Raw genomic sequence first — 26,849 nt, 5'->3', positions numbered from 1 at the left:
TCCGCCCATCTAGCTCCGCCAATGGGGAAAGGCGGTGGCGGGGGTGGGGCCGGCGCGGGTCGCGCGGGGGGCGGGGCCGGCGCGGAGTTGCCGCAGCGCCGCCGCCGCTTGTAAACAGATCCAGCCCCACGTGACGCGCGCCCGGTACCTGCGCGGGGGCGTCGGGCATTGTCCGCGCTGGTACCGGCGGGACCGCGCGGGCAGCGGCAGGAGGCGAGTCCGCTCCGCCCTTCCTCCCCCGCCGCTCCGGTGGGGAACCAGCGCACCCCCCCACTCCGGCCGCTAAGATGGCTGGTAGTGGGCGGTGAGGCGGCGCGGGGCTGCGGGGCGGCTGACGGGACGGTAGCGCGGAGGGCGGGAGGCGTGTTCCCGTGTGCGGAGCCGCGCGGCGCCATGTCCGCCTTCGCCTTGGAGGAGACGCTGGAGGCCGACTGGGTGGCCGTCAGGCCGCACGCCTTCCAGGAGCGGGAGAAGCACAAGTTCGCCTTCATCGTGGCCTGGAACGAGATCGAGGGCAAGTTCGCCATCACCTGCCACAACCGCACGGCGCAGCGCCAGCGCAGCGGTTCCCGCGAGCTGCGCCGCGGCGGCCCCGAGACCGCGGCCTCTCCCAAGGCCGGCGGCCCCGCGGCGCGCAGGGACGCGGGGCCGCCCCGGGGCTGCGCCCACGCCCGGGCCGAGGCGCTGCCCCAGAGTCCGCTACGCGCCAAGTGCAGCCCGGCGCGGAGGCCGCAGCGCGGCCCAGAGGCGGCAGGTGCCCCCGAGGAGATCGAGGTGCTGGAGCTGGGGAAGGAGGACGCGGCCGCCGCGCTGTCGCTGCCACCCTCGCCCCCGCGGGCGGGCGAGCCGGGCGCTCCCGACGCCGAGCCCGTGGGGGAGGAGTGCAGCTGGGCCGGCCTCTTCTCCTTCCAGGACTTGCGGGCCGTGCACCAGCAGCTGTGCTCGGTGAACTCGGAGCTGGAGCCCTACCTGCCTGCCTTCCCCGAAGAGCCCTCGGGCATGTGGACGGTGCTGTTCGGAGCCCCGGAACTATCTGAGCAGGAGATGGACGCTCTCTGTTACAAGCTGCAAGTTTACTTGGTCCACAGCCTGGATACCTGTGGCTGGAAGATCCTTTCGCAGGTGCTCTTCACCGAGACCGATGACCCCGAAGAGTATTACGAGAGCCTGAGTGAGCTGCGACAGAAGGGGTACGAGGAGGTGCTGCAGCGGGCCCGCAGGCGAATCCAAGAGGTGAGACTGGTCCAAATGTCTCCACTTTGGTGTCACCTTTAGTTTAATCTGTGACATCTTTTTTTCAGTCGTTGTCTTCCTTGTTCGTGTTGTCCCGTTCCTTAGTGAGAAAATGGGGCTTAACCTTTTCCAAGGTCTCTGGGGCCAGGATTTAAAAAGGTGCAGATTTCCTTACTCATCTGAGTGTGGCTCAGTACTTTATTCTGTGCAATTGTAGATGTTTTTGAACAAGTATACGATGGATTTGGCAAGATCCCATATTTTTGTTCTTGTATTGCCTTGGACGACGATGTGTTGGGGTCTGAATTTTTCTGTTAAATAGAAGCAGCAACATGTGGTGGTTGTTTTAGCAGTGCAATTTAGACACTTGAGGCCAAGAAATTCTAGGTTCCTGTAAGCTCTGGGTGTTGAATCTGGTATTTATATAGTGAGATGACGTTTTCCAGTGAAATTGGAGTAAGTACAACTTTTGTTCAGCAGATAAGTTCCTAGAGTGAGGATTTTAAAAAAACAAGCTGTCTGACCCTAGCGGTTATTTACTGTGTTGCTGTTGGTAGTGTCTGTCAAGACTTGGATATTTCAGGACACGCCATGTCTTTCCCATACCCTGTATTGTTTAGGCAAAGTAGTTGAGGATTTCCTGCTAACTTACTTGTAACATAAGCGTGTGGGGATTTTTCCACTTTCTCAGTCTTCGTGGACTGAGGTATATGAGGACCCAGATTTCCACATTATAAAAGGAGAATGTTACGCTTGTTCTTTTGTTTCAGTGGCCTTGGTCCAGAATGTAACAGGATCTATCTAGATGTGACTGTGAGTATGGATCACGTTAGGCAATTCTTTATTTTTGCAAACAGCACATTAATTCTATTGTATGGATATAAGTCAAGTTTGGCTGCTTCAGCTACCTGCATGTATCCTACCAACATTGTGTTCAAAAATGTGTAGGGGCGATTGCTTTTTCCGCGATGCAGTGCAAGCATATCTCCTTGCTATCTGTTTTCGTGGCATAGTTTTTTGTCTTTGTAGAATTCAGGCTGAGTTTTTCTTTGGTGACTGGAGTTATAGTATGAGAAAATTGTCATGGTAAGAACATCCAACTTACAGCATTGTTAGGTAAAAGTTTATTTTTAAACTGTTGCGTTAGGGTATGTAATTCTGATTTTTCTTTTTCTTTTCATGTCTATTTAAAGGGCTGAATTAATTCTTGATATTGGGTATACAACTGGTTATTAGTCTGGGAATTTTCAGCAGTAGTTTTAGTCCACAGAATATGGAAGCATAATGTCGTCCACTGTTTTTTTTGACTCCATGAATACTTGGGACTGTACGCTTAGATTAGACTTAGCCTTTAGCTCAGCAGTTCTTAAAAGAAGCTGTGCAGGACAAGGGAAATTCCTGTTAAACATTTGAAATTTGGGAACTGGGTACCTAACTTGAGACATGTGGTGTTTTTGAGGAAATGCTGATTAGGAATTACTGAGCAAGAACCACTTGTTTCTTGGAGAATCTTAATTTCTGTTTTCTTAGCAGCAGTACTATTGGCAAAAAATAAGTTGGTTATCGATATACAGTGCAAGCTTTATCCATCAAGATCTATAAACTGCAACATCTTATTCTCTGTTAGTGTTCTGAACTTGGTGCAGACAAAATGGCAGAGCCTATGTATGCATTTGACTACAATCCTTTCCCATGGTAACCAGTCCAGTGGTGTACCTAAAGGTAATACAGGTGCACTTCTGTCACTGTCAGTTGTGTAAGTTGATCTTTCTTTAATTAAAGGTAGTTCATGTTGAAGAAAAGAAACCAATGGAACGACCCACTCTTTCCCTTTTGGCTCTCAGGTTTCTCTTTTCCTTACCTGTTGAGGGTTTGCTTGGTCTACAGTAAATGTCTTTCTTTTAAGCAAATACCGATACTCTTTGTCACTGCAATTCTAAACAAATGAAGCAGTGGATGATGGGTAGTGCTTGGTATTTCTGAAGTAAAGGGGTTTTTCTACTTTAAAGCAAACCTGCTGAATCCATGGTTTATCTCACTCTTTAATTTGCTTTTCTGTCTGTGCTTGAAATCTTCTGTTAGTTGATTGCAGGAATCTATGCAATTTTAAACAATTTTGTCTCTTATAGGAACTTAGGGGAAAAAAAGAAAGTGATTGAGCAGCATTGGTAACTGGGATGATATCTAGGAGCACAGGGAATGTGGAGGGTCTTCATTAATGTAAAATTGTGCAAAAGACAAGCTTTGAAATCCCAAGACCTTGACTTAGCATCTTAAAATATACCTCTGTGGTTTATAGTTATGTCATGTATGTCTTTTTTTTCTCAGGCCAAATTTTTCTAAGCAGAGGATTACTTGAGAAATTCTTGCAGTTTCTGTTGATTGTATTTTTTGGGGTAGGGAGGCAAAGTGAGCAACAAAGCCTCATGTTCCTTGTTTGAGTATCCCCTACTTAGCCATTTGTTACTTTTCGTAAGTTACACACAAGCCACTTTATTTTCACAGCGGATAATAATTGTTGCTCTTTGTAATAGTAAATTTGATCTTGGTCTGAATTTTAAACTTAATAAGCCCAAAGAATGTTGCGAGTAGAAACAGATCCAAGATGAGTAAGTAAAATAGTTGTAGAGGAACTGTGTGACCTGGAATTTATTTCTTCTCCCTCATTTGCATTTTTGAAATAGCACGTCTTCTATTTTTTTCAAATAAAACTATTAATTTTGGAATAGTTTAGGAATTTAATTTAATGTTAAAGTAAAAACCAGTTCATTAAGTTTATATCTGTCTTAAAAAAATTCCTCACGTGCTCAGCTAAAAAGATAAAAAGATGTTATTTCAATAGAGAGTATATCGCTGAATCCTTATTTGTGATTCCTGCTTCTTGGACAGTTTTTCCAAAATCTTAAACTTCGTGTCTAGAAGGCAGAAAACATTTGCCTCTGTACTCTTTCTCTCATCCGTTTCCTATGTTCCTCCTATATATAGAGGAGTTTTTCTAGACCATATGTACATGTTTATAAATTTCTGTGACTTTAGTAATACCAAAGATGATGGTGTATCTCCTTGTCCATGCTGCGTTCTCAAAAGGTTGAATGTAGTCATGATTTTTCTGAATAAAAAGTGGTGTTAGTATCAACTGTGATTGAGAGGGTTTGGTGGCTTAGTCATACTACAGACATACTTAATTGTGTGTTCTTGCATAGTGAGTTGAGGATTTGGGAAGCCTATCCGTATATTACATGTGTAATTCAGCATCTTTGAATTAATGGCACCTGGGAATGTTCCTGTTCCTTATAGCTCTTAATTGCCCTGACAGACTGAAATCTGATGGATGATACTCTACAGGATCTTGAGTGCCAGGTATAAAACTAGTCAGAGACTTGCTTTGGTTTTCTTTGTGCTTTATAAAATCTGTGAATTCCAGTGTCTGGAGGCAGACAAAGACCATTTTGTATCTCTGTTCTGTGTGTGTTCTTTTGAATTACTGTAATACAAAAGTTCAAAGTGCATGATTAAATTCTGAAGAAATTCTGAAAGCATCTTATCTTCTGTGATTGAACTAAGACTGCCCTGAGAGTGAGGACCTACTGCTATTTTTAGTCTCCATCTTCTGTGTAGTGTTATATTTACTAAGCCTGAGAATAGCCCTGAAAACTTTTGTCTTATGTTGGTTGGGTTAATTTTCTTTTGATTCAAAGAATCTGGAAGGCTAAGGAAAAATAAGTGTGGGTGGTTGGTTTGTTTTTTTTTTTTTACAGTAACAACTTATATGAGAAGAAAATGTAGGGTTTTTTTTTGATGGAAGGCTGTATGATCACTTTAATTTCTTTTTAAATCAGATACAAGGATTTTTTAAAATTACTTTTGCAGCATCAGTAGGCAAGCTTTTTCTTTTTGTTTTCAATGAATGAAATATGTTTGTCAAATCACAGAAAGTGGTAAGAAATTGGCTATGGAATTTCACATTTGTTACTTTCCAAAGTGTATTTCTTCAATATTGTCACGTATTTCTGTTTACATTAAAAAAAATAATATCCAATATTTCGTTGTACCTGTTATAATATTTTAGTGAAAAATAATATTCAGGATCATCTCTGACTAGAAGAATTTTACTTCATTGCTTTTGGTTATATGTATTCAGTTCTAAAATAAATGTATATATGGTAGATAGTGGGGCATTGTACTAAAAATGGAACTTTTCCCAAAGTAAGGTGCCTGATGGCTGTTCAGTGATCTACTGCTAGGCACAATGAACTTTAAAGAGAGCTTCAACATCAAATTCAAAAATAATTCAGAAGTAAATATAAAACATTACAAAAAAGTATTCAGTGTTCCAGTAGCACAGAAAAAATGTTAGCAGTAGTGTTTCCATTAAACCAATGTAGCATCTTTTTATGCAAGAAGCAAAGATAACTGAATATGGTATATGAACTGCAGTGCTAGATTTAGAAGATACATAAGGTGTCTCAGGGGAGAACAGAACACTGGTTTGGATTTCACTGTCGGAGCACAGGAGATTAAAATAAGATACACTGTGCATTTTTTTCCCTATTGACATGAGTGGAGCAGAGTTAAGACTAATGCTGAGCATTCAGGAAATTCAAGCTATTTTTGTTTGAATGCTTCTTTTTCCATACTCATTATTTGTCGTGTTAACTCTTGTTTCCAGTAAAACTGTTTTGCTTCTAAATCCTTTGTAATTAGGCTGTTTAACTGAACTAGTGCTGTACGTTAGTACTAACCAAAATAAAATATGTCAGTAGCTGTAGGGCATGCTCTGTAGAACAGGCAAGTAGCCTCCAAGCTCCTAGGAGACTCCTACATGATATTACTACTCTAACTAGTACTGAGCTAATACTAGAGCTAGCTGAAAATAACTACTGCAGCTGTCTCTGAAAACATCAGAATGCTTAAAATAATGTACGTTTCTTTAAAATGTAGACAAATTATGTGTACATAAAGAAAAGGATGTCTGCTTGAAAAATTGAGAAAAGGTCTTTTCTTGACAGCACTTAAGTCTTACATGAAAATTAGGAGTACATTCTGTATAGTATAGCAATATTAGTTAGCTAGTAAGCCTGGACTTAATTTTTAGAAACTGAAGACAGCAGCTTGCCAGTCTCATAATTAATTTCCTTATCCAACTATTTGGGAGAAAAAAAGAAGAAAAAAAGAAATGCAGTATATGCTCTGTTTAGCCGCCTAAACTGGGATTGAAGAACCATTTATGTTTTGTACTTGGGGGAGTATTTCTGCTGCTCACATTATTTTATTTGATATTCCCCTTGTTTCCGTAAATGTAGAGATAGACTTTCCTCTGTTTTTTGTTTAAAGTTGTTGATAGGCAGTTGCAGCGTTTTTATATGACAGAATATTTTGAAGAGTTGTGAACAATCTATGTAATAAACACTCTGTAACCCATTGTGCTCCTCAGGATTCACAGCTCACTTCATTTCTCTAGCTTTTAGAGGTGATGTTGTGTTGTCCTTTCTTCATGTTTACTTTTGTCTTGCATATTTTTCTAATTTTTCCCAGCATTGTTTTCTTTCTCTTCAACTGAATGTTCTCCCTTCAAGGTAAATGCCTTTTAAAACTGTTTTCTTACTCCAGTAACATCTTCGTCCTCTCCTTTTCTGCCTGAGATAGTATTACACAAGCAGGTTTAGAATTTAAAACAGATTGTTTCTAATAATTTAATCGTTTTACATTTCTTTCTGTAACATGACAAGACACTTTACAGAGAGACAGTGAGGATTGTGTTTCTTGCAAATGTAAATGCTGCTACTGCAGAGCTGAAGAAGGCATTGAGAAGCAAAGATTTTCAGAAATGGCTGCGCTTTTTCCTTTCTGAGGATGTGCTTTTAACAGTTCATTTTTACTATTGTTAGACATATAGCATTGCAATCCACCAGGATATTGCTGTTCATGGAGAGGACTTCAGTTGAAGTGAGGACTGAGTCCAGCTAAAGATATGTCTGCCAGACTTTATCTTTGCAAGAGATGAAAACCTAGCCATCAGGAATATGGTAGAGAGAGAAGGAGGAAAGGCTAGGAGGAGAGGAAAGAAGAAGGATGATATTATAAAGATACAACTTCACTGAGTTAGTTAATATGTATATATATCTGAGCTGCTGCTCAAGAATGGGCTAAAGAGATGGTAGAATAAGGGGGGATTGTGGAATGTTGAGCCTGGTGCTTTAGTCGTTCAGAGTATCTTCTAAGTTGGCACAGTCCTTTTTCTCCTTTATTTTCTTCAGAGAAGAATCTGAATTATTAACATTTGGTGATATTCTAATGTTACCCTGTGTTATTCTGTAATGCCACACTGTATTTATTTTTTTCAGTATCATACAAAAGCAAGTGAAGAAAACGAACATGGCTTGAACTCTTTAGAGGAACCTGCATCTAGAACCTATTTTGCACTTTTGTTGGCAACTGGAGTACTTAGGAGTTGCTAATAATAAAACAGCTACATTGTTTCTTCTCTCTTTTCCAGAAAACAAACACAAAAATAACCCTGAGTTAAAATAACTATTTTTAAAATGTCACAAGTTATTGTTAATGTCCTGTGTAGTAAAAGCTTGTAAATAATATACTCTGCTGTTGTAAACAATTTATTGTGTTCAAAATTCAGTATCCAGAAGCTTTGTCCTGTTACTGGTACTTGGTCTGATAACCCTTCTAGGGAAGGGACACATGAGACTGTCAGCAACTGTTGCTTTAACTGTGTAATGTACGCTGATCTAGATGAGTAGATGAAGAGTTTTTTGAGGAAGGGAAGTGAAGCCAATGGATATTAGAACAATTAATTTAATTACTGTTATTAGTACTAACATCGCTGTATCCATTCAAAACCAAGATCTTGGATAGTTCACTGAAAATACTTGCTTTAAGAGCAGTGTTGTTTTGATAGCAAACATGCAAGAATGTTTTAAGAACAATGTTGAAAGAATTGTTGTGACTCGCAGGAAGTAGTAGTATGCTCTCATCAGAAATGTAATGGTGATATTTGCTAGAATATGGGTTAGCCTTTATGTTTAAGCACTTTCATGACTTGAGACAGGATTATGAAAATAAAGAGAACAGTCTTAATTTGTTGGGCAGGAAATTGGATGATCTCATAGTATCTTCCAGTCATAAGTTGTATCAGCTAATAAGGGAAATATGTTTTTGTTTTAATTAGTTTGTTGTTGAACCTAGCCCAATTTCCATTTTCCAAAGAATTTGGATTATTATTACTTTATCTGAAAACCTCATGAAGAATTTTAACACAGAGTAATAGATGATAACTTGAAACATCTCTGCAAATGGTCTCCTTGTTTACTAGCTTTTTCCTATAAACTGTATCCATTATTATTAGTAACCTCTTATTAAAGACTCGTTGGTGCAGTTTGGACTTTACTTTTGAATTAGCTCTTCTGGTTGTAGGCATAAAGGTGTTTTGATGTGAAGACAGCTTCCCTGGCAAGCTAGGCTTTGAAAATGATCATCTGGAGCCATTGAGTGTAGATGTGAGTAGAACACTGGTGGTGTATCTGCATGACTCCGCTTGCCAGTAGCAAAAATTTCGGCAGATACTGCTTTCAATTAAAAACCTTTCAGTGGTAAAACCCTATTTAGGGGTTTCCTTTCTATTCTTTTCTGTTTGTGGTATTTATGTAGTAGTATCAAATGTATAGGTACGAGGGTTTTTTTTGTTACATATGGGACAGACAGCCATTACTCCTTCAGACAAATCTTAACACTTACCAGACTTTTTTTGTTAGGGATTTGCTTCTGGAAAGGTGTTATAAAACACTTTCAATCATCCAACAAACTTTTTTGTTGTGTTTTAAAGGAAATTGAGTAGCTTTGCTTTCTTAAATGCATAAAATAAGCAAAAAATTTCATTATCTACTGTTACAGTACTTTTCAAAATGCATTTGTAGGCTAGCGTTTATGACCTTCTTTTGGAAAAAATGCTATGATATGTGAGGAAACTGGGTGGGTTTAGTTTTTTTCTGTTGAAAAACGTTGTTTAAATAATCAATTAGCTTTTGTGATGACTTGCAGATAATTTATGTGGGTCATCTAAAATTAATAGTCGCACAACTTTTCATGAAACAATATTGCGTCATGACTTGTTTTGAGCTACTTCAGGGAGAGAGTATTGTAAAAGATTTTCAATACCTTAGAATCATAGATTATTATGTTAGAAGGAACCTCATTGTGTCTTCTAGATGAACCCTATGCTTAAACTAGCTTTGATTAGGACTTTCTTCTTAAAAAAAACCCAACGAAATTACTGTGTTTTATATCTGTTGTAAGGCAATTTAAAAAAAAAAAGAAAAAGAAATGAATGTATAAAATTGTGAAACTTTTGAGGGAGAGAATCTGTAGATTGGTTCTAGAAGTTTCTGGAAGTTTGTAATTTTTCTACAAGTAGCACTGTGCTTCAGAGCACAAATTTTTCAGCTTTCAGTAATGTGATACGTGTTCATAATCATCAAATGTTAGAATTTTAAGTTGTACCATTTTGTCACTTCAGAGTAGTATAATTCAGCAAAAAAATCATATGTGGGAGGAGGTTAAAGAATCCAAAACTACTGGCCATATTGGAGCTGTTCTGGAAGAGTTGAATTAGTAGCTAAATGGTATGTATTATTTCAACCGTGTTTTATCACGCTGCTTTATTGTGCATGGATTTTATTTCTCCATAACATTTAAACTCTTTATCCTTTCACATTCATTTCTCCATAAGAATAGGAATAAAACCAACCCAAACAGTTAGCACGACAGAATACAAGTCTGCTCACCTAGTGCTAATATAATATATCTTTTGCCTTAAGTACTGTTCTGTTATGAAAGTGATTTAATAGCTTTTAGTTTACATTGTATTTGCTGTTAAAGTAGGAGGAAAAGAAATGTGCATAATACGAGATCTAAGGATTTTCTTGGTATCTTATTTAGCCTTTTATTATTAATAGTGGACTGTAAATATATTCTTTCTAGTGGACTTTTTTTATGTGTTGTAAACTTCTAAATAAAAACCCCCATAATTTCAGCTTGGAAACTTTAAAAATTACATTCAGTGATGCAAAATGCTGTTTTCTTCTTAGACCTGCCTTTCCATGATTCCACTGTTGAATGAGGTCCTGTAGAGGTTGAAACATGTTGAACTCTAACAGCATTGAAAGGACATACAGAGGGCCATTTGAGTTACCTGTCAGCTGTCACTTGGGTTTAAAGGTGGTTGTTGAAGGGAGCTGAAGAACTGGATCATGAGCTTGCCAGTGTTGTTTTCAACTTTCAGCTTTGTGTTTGTTTCTGTTCTGCTTCTCTGTCCTTGCGGTGTGCCGATGCAACTCAATAAATCTCAGTAAATTAATTCAAGAGAAACTACAAAAACAGCTTTCTGCCAGATGCCAAGTTAGTTTGTTGAAGTGTCTTCACCAAAGCCAGTGAAGTGGAGGAAGAAGGCATGTAAGAGCAGAAGGAACATGGAACTGAAGAAGAGTTGGAAGAAGAGAGGGAAGAGAGTATAGGAAGTGGAATCTCCTTTTGATAGGAGCAAGCCATTGGCTCAGCTTTAAAAAGTAAATTCACCCATACCAGTGCTTAGAATCTGGTATTATCGTAATGCTTTACCTGCTTTGAATTAGATTTTTAAAAGTCTAACAGTAGACTTATCAGATACTTGAGAATTATCTGCTGCTGTGCCAAATACGTTGTAAAACTGCTGAGAGTGCTAATTCTGTGCTGCTGATCTAATTCCCATGAGCTGACTTGAGGGTGAAACTTTTTAGTGGAGGTGGGTGTTTGGCTGGGGCTGTGCCCCAACGTCACAAATCTTACATGAAGGGTTTTAAGACTAGCACTTTAATACTTGCTAAGTAGGTATCTTTGTTCTGCGCACATCTTTTTGCTTAGGCGGTTGTCAGTTTTGATGCTCTTAAGTATGCTTTCCTAACAGCATAGTTCAGAAGCAGAGAAGAAGAGGATCTGTGGACTAAAAGTTAATGTATTTTATGGCACAGCATGAAAACTTATGTATGTATGTTTTCAGTCTTCTGGCCTGTAGAAAAAAAATTACTTAGAACTCATTAGGACGTGTGTAAAATAAATTCTTTGCCAAGCCTTCAGGGTGAGGTGTTGCCTAGAAGCCTTTCTGTTCAGAGTTACTGTGTTCCAACTGATCAGTGATTCACTAGTGACTTTACCTTTTAGTTATTTTGTCCCTTTCCAAAGGAAAGAAGTCCATAATAACTCAGAGTGCCATAACAACTCTGAAATAAAATAAACAGTTCTATTTTATTCATCAAATCATGTTACAATATAAATACCTATTTCTGTGTTGCTAACAGGAAAAAAACGCCAAACCCTAAGACTCTTATGCAATTAGCCCTTGTTTACTATGATTTTTGTAGCTTATCTGTGGCTATGCTAAGTAACATAAGAAATTCAAGCAAATACCTAGTTTGACTTGATAGTCTAACTCGGGAGTGGCGCAGGCACATCACACAGGAAGGTAGAGTGACCAGACAAGTACCATCTTAAACAAAAACACATGGTGTTACACGTTTGTCTTGTTTACAGGAAAGGAGATGCATAGTTTTTGGTTGTTGACCTCTGGAGCATTAGGAAGAGATTTAGTGTGCCATACATTGTTGTCAGAGTTGGCAGCTTTATGCCTGAGCCTTGTGATATTCCAACAAGTTATATATATACATACGGTTCTGCAGAGATTTTTATTTAGAACGTTGTGTGGGAGGAGAGAAGTTGCATTGTTCAGTAATGATGCATACATGGAAGTAATGTTTTGGCTCAGTTGGCTGCATTAAAATACTACTTTAGTTTTTCTTAGTTCAGTTCTTGTCCTTTTCTATGGAATTATAGGTAGCATCTTGAAATGAAGTTCATTTTTGTAGGCAATGTAAATGAACTTGACGAAAGTAATTGTTACTGTCCAGGAGCTCTTAACCTAAGTATAAGAGAGGATGACTGATATGAGGGAAAAGAGACCAGGCAATCTGCAGTGTCCTGGTTGTAGCCTTCAGGTGTGTTCTCTTGTAGTGGGTAGATGTTGGCCACTGGGTGCCCACCAAAGCTGCTCTGACTTCCCTTGTCAGCAAGAAAATGACGAGTCTCATGGGTCGAGATAAGGACAGGGAGAGATCACTCACCAGTTACTGTCACAGGCAAAACAGAGTCAGGTTAGGGAAATGAAATTAATTTATTGCCAATCAAATCAGAGTAGGATAATGAAAAATAAAACCAAATCATAAAACACCACCCCTCCCTTCTTCCTGGGCTCAACTTTCTTACTGATTACTCTGCCTCTTCCCCAGGTGGCACAGGGGAACAGGGAATGAGGATTGTAGTCAGTTCATCAGATGTTGTCTTTACCTCCCCTTCCTCTTCATGCTCTTCTCCTGCTCCAGAATGGGGACTCACCCAGAGGAGACAGACCTTCATGAAATTCTGTAGTGTGGGTCCATCTCACAGGGTGCAGTCCTTGGGGAACAGACTGTGCCAACATCTGTCTCCCGTAGGGGCATAGGTCCTGCCAGAAAACTGCTCCAGCATGGGCTCTTCTGTCAGTGGGGCCACAGGTTGCCAGGAGCCTGCTCCATTGTGGGCTCTCCACGGAATGGCAGTTTGCTTCACGGCCCATTCAGCTGCTCCAGTGTGGGGTCTTCCACAGGCTGCAGGAGAATCTCTACATTAGTGCTTGAGGGAACCTCCTGCTGCTGCTTCTTCACAGACCTTGGTGTACGCAGAGTTGTTTCTCTCACTTGTTCTTGCTCCTCTCTTGGGCTGTAGTTGTTGTTGTGCCAGCAATCTTTCCCCCTTCTTAAATGTAATCCCAGAGGTGCTGATGGACTTCACCGTGGCCAGTGGTGAGTCCATCTTGGAGCTTGATGGCATGGGCTGTGTTGGACATGGGGAAGCTTCTGGCATCTTCCCATAGGTGCCAACCCTGTAGCTCCCCTACTACAAAAAACCTTGCCACCTACACCCGATACATCTCTGCACACTGAGGTACACAGGCTCTCTGCACACAGATAAATGACTGTTTTAAATAGGATTTAGAGAAAAAATGTGTCTCACTTCATATTAGCAGCTCTTCAGAGTCTTAGAAGACACATTTTATGGAATTGTTCTTATTTCTTGTGTTTTAAACACCCTGTCTTTTGCTTTCCAGTATCTTTGCTGGGTTTTGTTTTGTGTGCATGTGTGTTTGCTGTTTATTTCTTAGAATAACTGCAGACTTTGAACTTGTTATGTGTGTTTATGTGTGCATTTGGTTTGATTATTGAATTAGCTCTGTTTTGCTTTAACAGCCATTTAGAAAACTCCCCCCAAATCTAGACAATAACCTTGGTGGTGCATCAGTGTACACTTCCAATTCCCTGTTTTCAGAAGTCTCTTTGAAAAAAATTGGGCTTTTTGTCCACTTAATTGGTGTTCGATTGCTGTGCTGTTTCCAAATAAGTTAATATGGAATTAAATTCTTTATATCTTTTTTAATCTTAACAGGTGAGACAATTGTAGCGCTGGTTCAAGTACTTCTCATGCTAGTCAATATTATCTAATTTATTTATGTCATTTCCCCGCTCTGCCTTCTGTATCCATATTTTGTATTCTCTTTGATGATTTCTGCCCCAGCAGTAAAATATACTTTAGATATGTGCTGGAGAGTCAGGTTTTGGTCTGTTACTGCTACAGTAGTCCAAGTGGTCTTTTTATACTGCAGAGGTAAGGATTGTTGACGGCAGTGCAGTCATGCAAACAGAAAGCTGAATGTCTTGGAAAGGACATCCAAAACCTAACAGTAATTTGTGACATTAAAGTACAGGACCATGTGTGTAAGAGAGAGAAAAGCAGTTTGCCTATAGTAAAGATTTCATGTAGTTAAGACTCCTGCTCATTGCCAGGACATATGAGAGTGTATTTGCTTTTAACAATAATTTCTTTTGTTTGTTTAAAGATAGCTTAAAAAGAGAAGCAGTTCTAAGCACGTTCTGATGCAAAAAAATTGCAGTCTAAGTTCAGTTGCTAAAATTCTGCCTACAGATTTTATGTGCTCTGTAGCTTTACTTTATAACTCATCTGAAGCTCATTATGGACTATTGCAAGTGTATCAGCAGGAGGGTTTGGTATTTTACTCTTAGGACTGCTGTTCTGGGTGAAGGATGGAGTATCTAAAAACTGTTCTGTCTGCAGTACTGTACTTTTCTCTGACAACAGCTATATGTAGGGTTTTTTACCTGTGATACTGAATATGCTGCTTCAGTTAAAAATCTTTAGAATTCTCCCTGGAAATGGCAAATAATACTGTCAGGCTTCCAAGAATCTAAATTCATAGGAAAATAGGGTGTTCTGTAGTTACTATTATTCCAAAAGTGTGAAGAAGCTTACGAAGATCTTTATTGCTGATTTTATCTAAAAATGGGTATGTGTCATATTGCAATATTTTTATAAAATGCACAAAATAAAATAGGAATAACAGTGAAAGTTTTGGGAGTAATAGCAAAGGAAATTTAAGACTTGATTCTTCATCGATTAAGTCAGGCTTTGGATTATGCTCCCAGCTGAGGTCAACTTGCACATAGTTATACTTTCTGCTGTAGAGCTTTTAAAGCTTTATGGACAAAATATTTTTAAAAAAATACCGAAAGAAGAAATAACCTTTGTTATATGGTTCAAATATATGTGCTGTTAAATTAGAGGAAGAAAAAGGGTTTCCTGCTGGTTAGAGTGTATCTGCATACTAGTTGTCTAAAATACATGGATTCATTTAGTTGTGAACAATATAACATTTGTGAAACGTGATTCTTAAAATAAATGCAGTATTCAGTGGGTATAGCACTAGTCAGGCCTGTACTAGTCAGGATGTTAGTCTACTCTCCTCCACCCACTGCTTTAATATAATTTAAAAATTGTGAAAGTCAAAGATTCGTACTATGACTTGAAGTAAATGAGCAGTTACACTGAATGTGCTGAGAACTAGTCTTCACTGGGGCATAGAACATGAACAAAATTTTTCATGTATTTTTTGCTAACACCTTGAAAACTGCATGGTTTTAACTAACCAGATTGGTCTAGACATTTGGCTAGGTACTCATTGAGATACTGCCTGTCTGAAAATTGGAACGTATAGAATCAAACTACTTGTGAGTCTGTGGAGGGCCTGGTTTGCCCTAAGACCTTATTAATTCAGTGGATTCTGTGCTAGTCCCAGCATTATGGTTATCTAGTAGTCTGAATACTGTCTGGATGTCAGCCAGCTAAAAAATGCTTCAGCTGACTTTGATCCAGAACAGGAAGGCTTCCATCAGATTGTGTATATAATGGGAGTTGCTGTATGTAGCCAGTTTTGCACCATCTACTTCCCACGTCACTGCCCCTTTCAGATTCGTGGCAGTAAAGCAGCCTGGACTCTTCATCAGGCTTACAAGGCTCTGTCTAGAAGTACCTATCAGTCTTCTGTTCATACCACACTGTGTTGGTGAAGACTAGGTGATTGGTAATCACATCAGTTCCAAAAAATGAGAGAATAGCTCTGTATTCCTTTAAACTGTGCATATAGAAACATTTAGGTCGGAGAGGACCTTTAAGATCACCAAGTCCAACCATTAATGTAGCACTGTCAAGACCACCACTAAACCATGTCCCTAAGTGCCACATGTGTACTTCTTTTAATTACCCCCAGGGATGGTGACTCAGCCAATTCCCTGGGCAACGTGTTCCAATGCTTGACAACGTTTTCCATGAAGAAATTATCCAGTCTTAATCTGACACAACTTGACGTAATTTCCTCTTGCCCTGTCGCTTGTTACTTGGGAGAAGACGCTGACCTCCACCTGACTGCAACCTCTAGTACAAAAAACCAAACACCAGTAAGACAAACTGTACATTTAGTGAAGGAGTAGTACTCTGGTGGTCTAGTGGTTAGGGTGCAGGACTCTCACCGCTGGGACCCGGGTTCGATTCCCGGCCCCCCGGGCAGATGGAGCTCGTCAGCCCTGTAAGGCAATCCATCTAAGAGAAGGTCACTCTAAACAAACCTACGTTCTGGGGCCCTCACTGCCACTGTCCAAGCTTGCTTGGCCCCGGCAGATGAACCTCAGGATTAAAGGGTGGGCTCAGTTCAGCGCACACTGTGTCTCACCTAAAAAATCCACTGTGCAGGCTCGAAGGGTTAATGACCTTTCCCAAATCTTCGCTCGCGAAGACTGGCCATTAAAAAATAAAAATTAAGTAAGTACTTTGTTAGGACAATCCACAAGCAACTCCTGCCTGCATTAGGCAAGATCGTAACATAGGGAAGATTATTGTATTGGGCTGACAATGGTATTTCCAAGTGCTGTAGTAGCTATACCATCTATTTCCCTTTGTTTAATAAACTTAGTTGATATTTATAGTTAGTTCATATAGTTCAGGTGAACTTCCCCAGGAGGATGATCTACTCAGCATTGGAAGATTGGATATTTGCTGAAAGGAAAATACACCTTTTCAAGTGAGGTTGTAAGTTAGCTATCATACCATTTTGAGAAGTGCTGTATGTAGCAATCCTGTTTATTTTTGGTAGGTCTTTACCTCCATCTCTCTTAGAGAAAGAAAAGTAGGCAACACATTGCACTTAAGAGTTTACCTGCTTCTGCTTCCTACTCACCTGGTAGCTGGTAGGGTGAGCAGCAGTTTTTAACCAAAAACATTCACATATTTTGGATCATTTAGGCTAGCTTCGTAAGACTTACTCTCTAGACAGTTCACCAGCTCCTTCTCCAGAGCTGCCTTGGAGCTGCCCTTCTCTGGACTTGCTCCTTCACCTCAATGTCTTTCTTGTAGTGAGGGGCCCAAAACTCTGAACAAAATACTGAACACAGTATTCAGGATCAATGTCCAGATGTTTTTCATGAAAACATTGAAAAAGCCTGAAGAAGATGTTAATAGAGATGGGTGTAATGGGGCTGTATGTCATGAGTACTCTCAAGTTGGTAACCTTCCTACCTGTTTTGAAGAGTATCCCTGTACAACAGCTCATTGGTCTTTGCACCAAACCAAATTAGATGATACTCTTGGTTTCAAAATAAGTTTTCATGTTTCATTATGTCCTTTTTGGCAACTGCAGATTAAATGAAATTTCATCACCATTTTCATTCAGAAAGTCTTCATTAGTAACAAGGAAATAGATTCTGCACGTGTCATTGCCTTAGGGAAGAGAAGCTTACCTTGTGTTAGTAGTTTAAGAATATATATGTGTGTGTGTGTGTGTGTGTGTGTATAGATAGATAGATGTAGTTCTATATGAATGACCTTCTGTTTAGTGTTTTTTTGAGTTTTTTGGTATTTTTTTTAATTGAGGGTTTGGTATTTCTGAAGGACTGAGACTTAGGATTGGATTTAGGATTGGAGTAACCCCATCAATAGACCAAATAGAACTGAAGTTATGCCCATTTACTTACCTTTTATATGCACAGAAATGTATTGATAGTTCATTGCTTTATCCCTACTGTTTCCAGTGATGGACGTTATTTTTGCTGAACAGCCAACTAATTATAAGTATCTACTCCAACTAATTATAAGTATCTACTAGCTTTTAGTGTCCCTAAGATGTCTCTGTACTATACTGATAGTCATAAAATTGTTAAGGTCCTTCATTTCTTGACACTTTTACTCCAGCTTCTGAAAAGTTGTCCCCATCTTCCAAAATATCAGAACTATTAAATAGGCCTTAAGAATGGTCTATGAACAACAACAACAAAAAACTCCCTACATTGTATTGTTCTGTTCCTGGAGTGAATTTACTCAAGACTCTCCTTTAAATGGTGATTAAATTTTCTCCATTTGTAGGGTTTTGTTGCCCTCTAGAATTTGCATCCTAGTAGAGTGGTAGGGTTTCACAATGAAACAAAGCTGTAAATTTCTTTAATAGTAAGATACTAATAGCGTAAGCAACTGAAAGGAAATTAATATGATAGTGTGCTGGTTGAGTTGCTACTAATAATAGAGACCCTTCTTGCAATGAATGGCTTGAGAAGAAAGATTTAGTTTTTCAGTAGCTTGGCAGAGGGATAACTTCAGCTTTGGGTCTCCAGGAGGTTTTTCTGATAGTGCTGGGGGAAAGCTGGAGTATGACAGCTCTGGGTTTAGGGACTAGCCACAAGAAAGAGGAGCTGAGGTAGATGGTGACTTCTTAGACTAGATGGTTAAAACAACTAGTGGGCTCGAACAATGTATGAAATCCATAGAGACTTAGTCCTTGAATCCAAAAGCATGTTGGATGACTTCTGTTCCTGAAGTTTCAGGTTATGTTATGTGTGTCTAATCCTGAAAGTTCATAAAATATCAGTTTTATGCAAGCCACAAACCATTACCCAGTGGTAGTGTTCTCAGGGAGAAGTCAAATGCTACAAAATACTACATGGTACTGGCAGAGTAGGAGGGCATAACAAATGACTTGCAATAGCAACAGTTCCCTATGTGAAATTGTTTAGGAAACACAACTGTTTGTCTCCTGCTTATGAGGAATTTCACATCTGTTCTACACCATCTCTCCCAGACCTTGCTTCTCCGTTAAGCCTTAATGAGGGAAAGCTCTGCCTGTCTTGTCATGTGACCATTATTTTAATGCTGAACATATAAATAAAGCTACTATGAGCATCTCTGCATCCTCTCTCTAGTCTTGACTGATGTTTAGTGCTTCAAAGGAAGGCCAGGTGGAGTTAGAGATTTTCTGAAACAAACTTTGCATTATGAAGGAAGATATTTTTCTTGCCCAATCTGGTAACTGAAACACAGTGTAGTAATATAAAAGTAATGGAGCAAGCTGAATAGACAGTAAGGTAATTAAGACTTTTCTTCACTGTCCTAGGATATAAATGAACCAGATATCAGAGGCCTGTTGACCAGAGCTTCCATTTCTAATCTGCAGTTCTGTCTCTCTGATGTTTCAGTTATAACATTTGATGCAGTTCACTATGCAGAGAGTATTTCACATAGGCTTGGCATTCAACTTGAATGAATAGATAGAAGATAGGATTGCTTATTCTATAGTGTTCCTAATCTATGTTAAGTTTAAATAAACTTGGACTATGAATGTATGCTTTTGAGATGATAATATAAAGGACAAGCAACTTTGACTTGGAAAAATTATGTAAGAGGGGAATTAATTGCAGATAATCTTGTCTTTGTAAATACATCAAGTACTCCACATGTCTGTATGAGATTAGTTTTTATTAAACAGCCTGAATATTTTTTTTTGTAGAAATGGTGAAAGATTTCCAGCAGCATGTGAGGTCTGCCCAGGCAAATGCTCAAAATAGATGCAAAGCAAGGATATAAAATAAAAAACATACATTGTAGCAAATTTGTAAAAACAGATGAATTTTATCCTTCATAAGAACTAAAGAAAGGAATAGACTTCAATGTTATGGGGTTTTTATATGAATTAAAGCATTTTTATACTAACATCTAAGTATTTTTTAAAGATTATAAGGCTTAGATAATTTCCTTTTTTAAAAAAAAATAAATCTAATTAAATCCTCGTGCTGTCTAGGAAGTCAAAACTGGAATCATAAGCTGGAAGACAAAATTAGCCAAAATGCAGATCAGTGTTCTGTTTCATATAGATTCCTCTCTGTGGCTGAGGCCACACTGATGTAATGGGGCTGTGTGAGTCCAAAGAGCAGACTGGGAAAAAAAACCCTAAAACCTAAACACCAAAAAACCCCAAAACTGTTAAAAGTTCAAAATGCAACTTTTTTTTGTCTCCTTTCCTATCACTCCTTTTCCCTCAACTCTGATACCCAGTAGTGGGAAATATGTGAAGTAGCATACCTGATTACTGCATTATAGATTTCTTTACTGAGTTGCTTTTTGTGCTGTCTTTGTGCTCATGTTCATTACCTTCCAGAAATTTTTCAAAACAAAACAATCAGTAGGAGTGCTGCACATTCTCAGTTAAGGTTATCAGAGACATGCTCATACTTGACTGTCTAAACTGAAGATGTGCACTGGGGACTAAGACTTTTTTCTGTTTGCTTGTCTGATGATTTTGTGGGAATGGGAAGATGATACAAGATCATAGACTAAAAAATGTTTTTTAAATTACTGTCACTTTTATCAGGAATGCTTGAATATTTTCACTAAAACTGGTACTTTCTCTACAGCTGCTCGAAAAACATAAGAATACAGAAAGTATGGTAGAGCTGCTTGAACTGTACCAAATGGAAGATGAAGCCTACAGTAGTCTTGCAGAAGCTACCACAGAGCTCTACCAGTACTTACTACAACCATTCCGTGATATGAGGGAACTTGCGATGCTTAGAAGACAACAAATAAAGGTATGGTAAAGGTAACTGAGCTTCCTATTAGTTGGGAAATCCTGCTTTTTAGTTGCTATTTACTGGTTTTATTATGCAGTATATGAAGGTGTGTTTTTTCCACTTGGTGTTGACCCTCTGTTTCTGGGTTCTCCACTTAGATGAGTGCTTTTGAAGAGTGAGAACATCTGACATATGTAGCTAACCACCATCTGTTTATCTTACTGTCTTCTACTGTTCAAATGTGTGGCTGAACTAAATAGGTCAAACTTAAACTTTTGTGGTTATTGGGAATATTGACTAATACATCAAGTAGAAAGAGACGTGCAGTATATATACTATTGTTAATTCTTCTAAAAGATTGCATAGGAAGTTACTTTTCATTTTAGTTTTCTAAAATAATCTGATAAACTGTGGGAATTCAGTAGCTTTTTATCTGATATTATGAAACACTGAAACATGGAACGATTTTCCAAGTGTATAATTCATTGTAACACTTCAAAGGTATATTTTCCTAAGAGCTAAAGAAGCGTAACCACCTGAAGAATACTGCATTTTGGTAAAACTGTTTAAGAATGGGTATGCTTATTTTGTTTAAAAATAATTCTAATCTTGAATACTTAACCAAAATTAACAAATTTATCTTTATTGCATCTTGGAAGTACTTTTGATAAAATTATTAATTCCTATGCAGATTGTTAAGACTGCAGCCTTCTGATTCTAAGCTAAAATGGTTTGTTTCATTTAATCTGTGTTGCAAATGACATTTTATCTCAGCTTGACGCCTTGTTCAGTTAGCTAACATTACTGGTTTCAACTTAAAAATAGTGTTTCTCTCTGGTTTTGAGTATAGAATGAGGGAGGGAGGCAAAAGGATTTATGATTCCCAAACTAGTTTTATTTTGACATATTGCTATGTGCCTAAAGTAACTTTTCAGAAAGCTCAGCAATATGAAACGAACTCGGTGTTATAATGAGATAATATTTGAACAAAGAGTGCTTTTTTTGTCCCAAAAGTTAAGTATTGCTGCACAGAGAATTGGCATGAATATTTTTTCAGATGTATTACACAGTTGAAGATTATGAATACTTCACTTATTAAAAAGCTTTCTTCAGAGCACAGTGAAATAATTCCCATTTTATTTGAATTTGTAGCAGAGGTGTCATGGGTTAAGATTGGCCCCCCACTCCGAGAGTCAGGGGCTCAGAGGTGATTGGGTGCCAGGGCAGTGTTCCCTGGAGGGCCAGTCACCACTTGTCTTGTTCGCTTCTGCTCAAAATCATATATACACAGCACCAGAAGCTGTGGGCAGTTCTGCTATTGGTGTCTGCTGCGTGTAGGTGTAGAAGGCCAGGGGGTGGCTGGGCTCCTTCTTCCCCCCTCCAAGGGAGAGAGGGGAGCACTGCCGCCCCCCAGCTCTACCTAGGCCAGCGTTAGAGACAGCACTGGAGTGAGTGTATGTTTGTGAGGTATGTGACTCACAAACAACTGGTAAGTGAGAGAGAGAGAGAGGCAGGCCTTGCAGCCAGGCCTTCTTCTTCTTTTCCCCCTACTTTGCAGCCAGGCTGCAGAAAGGGGCTGTTTTTCCCTCTCACTGTTTAGTGGGAGTGGTGCAAGGCTCAGCATTGGAGCAGAGCCAAGTGGATGGGCTGATAATGAAGCAGCTCGGTGCTAGGGAAAAGAACCCCAGGCGAAATTGGAGATGGGCCAGAGAGAGAGAGGCTTGGGAGTTGTCCTGCCGAAGTTTGACCGGGGCAGCTGAAAACTGACTTGGAGGATGCGTACATTGATAAGCTACATTACAGCAGCCTACAGAACCGAGGTATAAGACCGAGAGGGAGAGATCACACAGCCGAAATTACACAGGACCAAGGAGAAAGGACTTAGAGCTACCTTCTTGGACTTTGTGAGTAAGGAAGGACTTCCACAAACAGCTGGAGCTTGATGAGGGGGGAGCGTTCAGGGCCCCGAACACTCCCACGAGGGAGAGTGGTTACTTATCAACCTGAAAAGGCTTTTCCTGGACTAAAGTTAAAAGGAGAAGCTTCGAAGGGACTGATAGAAGAGTAATAATATATATATATATATATATAGTTGCTTTTAGTTTGTATAGTATTTATTTTGTGTAAATAAAATGTAAATACTTCCGCTTTCCCCTATAGAAGCCTCTGGCCTGAAAGTTTTCTCTTGGGTGTTGAGATAAATTGTGGGAAGGGGTGGGGAAGCCTGGAAATTGGATTTTAGATTTCTAATGTGGCTCAAACTGCCACAAGAGGAAAAGATGATTTTTTTTGTTCTTTTGTCAAATAAGAAAACGTAAATATTACAATGAGTAGGAAATATGGATTGAGTTGTTTTGTTTTGTGTTTTAAACCTCAGTGATCTCTTTAACTGCAGTTTTAAATACCTAATTTCATATTTTTCCTGAAAGAGTAAGAACTTTGTTCTGTGGTTGATTATTTTAGTTGTACATAGTCATACCTAATGTAATTTATGTTCTCTTCTTGACTTGGGAATTTTTGAGTTAAAAAACTTGGTCATTTTCATTCATCTATATTATGTGGTAGAGAAAAATGCTGTCTCTTGTTTTTTGTTTCATTGTTTGAGAGAAAGCAGTACTTGTATCTGTGATGACAAAATACATGTTACGCTGTATAGCTAGGGTTGAAGAATTGCTTTATGAATAGAACTTGTGCATGAAATGGTTTATATTAATTTTCTACATATGTTTTCTGGCAGGCTTTAACATTTTAGATGTTTTCTGTATTAGGTATCTGGTTTTGATTTGTGGGGAAGTTGTTTTAGTTTGGTTTGGCTTTTGGGGTTTTTTATGAATTTGGGAAGTTTTAACTTTTAATCAGTTTCATTTTGTCAGTTTTCACAGTGAGTTTAGAAAGAAATTATTTGTGTTGTCTGTAACCTTTGAGAAGAGTGTTTTGTGTTTTCTCCTTTTGGAGCACGATAGAAAAATTGAAATATGTATCATCTGAGTGTTAAATTTTTGCTGTTGCTGTGAAATTTAAGCAAGAGACAAACGTACAGGTGACAAGGGAGAAAGAAGCACTAAGTTCTGTCTGATCAGTGGAGGCTTATTAGAGTAGGACAGATGTATTGTATGCAGATTCCTTCTTTGGACAAAACCCTCACCAAACAACAAACCACAAACAAAACAACCCAGAATGGAAGATCATAACAAAGTTAAAACATGTAGAAGTTTGGAAATGTAGACTGGTTTTGTCCATTATAGACAAGATAGAATCTTCTTTTGGTTTAATATTTTAACTTGATCATATGTTTCAGGTGTATTTTGTATCATTCAGTGTAAAGGATAGAACATTTAGTATATGTGAGGAGTCAAAAGGTCTATTGTCAAGTACTTAAATATTTCTGGATTTGGAAAACATAATTTAAAAGGTGTAAGATCATGGAAGGAGAAAAGGATGGTTTATTATGAAATGAAATGTTACTCTGGAAAACTGACTTCTGCTGCAGTTTCTGCTGAATTATGGACTAGTCATCTGACCCTAGAACAGTGTGTTCAGTAATTATATGCTTCTTTTTGTTTGGGCTTCCAGCATCAGAAATGTAGTTTTGTTTGTGTGAATGCTTAATATTTGTAAGTGCTGCTTAGAGGGGGACTTCCCTCTATGATAAGCATATCAGAATGCTTACCAGATACCATGCATTCTTGAAAGAGATGAACACTGCAAGCACAGCTGTATTTTGGACTTACATTTTTATCAGGATCATATGGAAACAATCCCACAAATTTTTCATTAATCAGAATAGATCATTCCCATGTAAAATTTTATGAATTTTTTGCACATGAAGAACACACATTGCTGTCCATAGCAGAAAAGTGAGAGGTAGTAGGCATCAGTAGCTGGAAACACAAAGGTGAAATACTTCTGACATTTGGAAGAAGGAGAGTAGGTACCTGTGTTCTGGTGCCTTTGATTTCAGAAAGTTTAATCTAAATTTTATTAGATCCTCCATATATAGTGCAGTGTTCTTCCGAAAGTTTGGAGGGGAGGCACCGGTTAGTGGTTGACATTTGGCTATAGTACTTACTGACAGGTTAATATGATCAAGCTTTAAGTCCTTTAACATATGAAGTGTTCTTTGATGAAGGATACCAAATCTGGTTATTTAGAAAAGAAAAAAAATATTTCAGAGGAATAGCTTCATGGGCAAAACTCCAAAGCCTTTTATGTCTGTGCAGTTGTGTTTGCCAGTCTTCATACAGAGAAAGAAACTACCTTGCTACTTGTGGTCTTGTAACTGTGGACAGTACTCCATAGTCATGATGAATAGGCAGTGAGTTTGATCAAACTCAAGGTGAAATCAGTGGGAGACTTTCTTTTTTCATATATTTTTTTAATGTCCTTGGTATTAGACTAAAGATAAATGTAGCAAACTGTTTCACAACCTACTTGTAGATGCCAGCAACACTTGGACGTATGCACTGAGTTGCTTAACTGAGAACTGATAATACATTCTTACAGGTAGAAGACTACAGCCACCATTACCTCTCAGTTCATCTCCAGGAAATGAGAGTATTAAAATGTTATCATATGTTAAATATATTAAACATACTCTTAGCTTCATTGCATACCTAATAATTATTTTTACTGACGTATTATTCACTTGAATGTGGGGATGTTTTAAGAAATTTGAATGCTTTAATGTTGAGGTCTAGCACTGGAAATTAGAGACTAGAGCAGGATATACATTGAGAATTCATCACATCCTGTTTTTAAAAGTTTTAGAATGCTTCATTAGTTTGTTGTGCTTCCCTTTCAAGTTCCTTTACATATATTCTGGTATAGTTGAAAATACAACTCTGGCTAACTGTATGTGAATTTTTTGTTTGTTTAATACATGATGGTAAATTGAAGTAGTGAACTTTATAATTAATTTAACTTTGATTTGTGCAAAATTAAATACTTAGAAATAACTTTTGTTGTATTGAACGTGTAAAATTTTGGTTAAAAATACTTTCACAGTATGAAACAAATTAAAGGGAGAAGAAATCGAGTGATGAGAATAACTAGCAAAACAGTGAGAATTACTTAAAAAAATAGATAGAGAATACTTTTAAAAGGTCTCACAATCAGCTAAAGATGTTTGGGGAAGGAAGTGGATATCAGTGCTTCAATTTGGAGTATTGCTCCCATACATCCAACAGATCAATTCTGTATTACTAAATCCGCATTTTTATCATTGGCCGTTGAATAACTGGTATCTTAGTGAGCTGGTTTGTGAACTGTCCATTTTTTTAAGCCTATTATAGTATTTTATAGTGCATCATGGTCTTGAAGTGAAGAACATGAAAACAAAGTTACAGAAGACATATTGGAAGACAATAAAGGAGCACTGATTAAAATATGTAGATTATTTGCATGGCATTCAGCTCAATTTCATTCCCTCACTTTTGTGAACCACACCTTCCAATAGTCAAATTAGGGACTTGCTGACAAACAGTTGGTGAAAAATGTCTGGTAAAAAACCCCACAAGGCAGTACTTGGTGGAGAAACTGTAAGACTTCAAAGAATTTTTAACTTTCTTTTTGTCTGTTTGTTGTTCAAGATGTGTCCTCACATCATTAGGAATAATAGTTAACTAAACTTGGCTTTTGAAAAACATGTAGAGTTTGAAAGAAATCTGATTTTATGCAAAATGGCTGGATTTGCAAATTAAGGTAATAATATTTGTTGAAAATATTGCTTTCTTGTTTGAGAAACTTATGTAAAATGCTAAATTATGCTGTGATCATCTTTATAGTCTCAAAGACTGTTTCAGAAGGGTTGTATGGCAGTCTCTGTTTACAATCGGAACTATAAATCTTTGTCCTAGTTAGAACAGCTGGGACCAGTTCATCATTATGGGTGTAACCCAAAACTGTGTATTCTATAGCCTTCCATGCCATTTCCCAGAAACTGTTATCAATGAACCATTTACACCATCTGCACATAGAGCCTGACTCCTCAGGCTATAAACTGGGTGTTAAGAGGCCTGCAAGGTAGGAGGATGCTCCTGTCCTCACGCCCATTGAGGAACCCCCCACCCTGAGGGAGGTACTGGGCATTCCTGCCTGAACTGGAGGATATATAATCTTGGAGTCTTGGGACTTTTTTAACCACTCGTGGGATCTAGAGGAAGACTGAAGATCACTGCTCTCAACCGAACTGCAGACCACCACTTTTCAACCAGACTGGACTGCAACCATCACTTTTCAGCCAGACTGCAACCACCACCCTCAACCAGACTGCAATCACCACTCTTGACCAGACTGCAACAGCAC

The 26,849-nt window shown here is 38.7% G+C and overlaps 1 protein-coding gene across 1 annotated transcript in view; it reads left to right on the top strand.

The window, feature by feature from the left end:
• Positions 1-121: 121 nt before the first annotated feature.
• JMY (junction mediating and regulatory protein, p53 cofactor) overlaps positions 122-26,849 on the top strand; it is a 67,467-nt gene continuing 40,739 nt past the window's right edge. Inside the window, exons 1-2 of the mRNA XM_017808084.1 lie at positions 122-1,233; positions 20,391-20,564. Coding sequence (XP_017663573.1) covers positions 394-1,233; positions 20,391-20,564 — 1,014 coding nt within the window. The 5' untranslated portion in view covers positions 122-393. The remainder of the gene's footprint in view (positions 1,234-20,390; positions 20,565-26,849) is intronic.

This window comes from Lepidothrix coronata, unplaced genomic scaffold (genome assembly GCF_001604755.1).
Source record: "Lepidothrix coronata isolate B3197 unplaced genomic scaffold, Lepidothrix_coronata-1.0 Scaffold22, whole genome shotgun sequence".
In the NCBI taxonomy this organism is placed as follows: Eukaryota; Metazoa; Chordata; class Aves; order Passeriformes; family Pipridae; genus Lepidothrix; species Lepidothrix coronata.
Note: the sequence above shows the minus strand (reverse complement) of the source record. Positions and strands in the feature narration are given on the sequence as shown.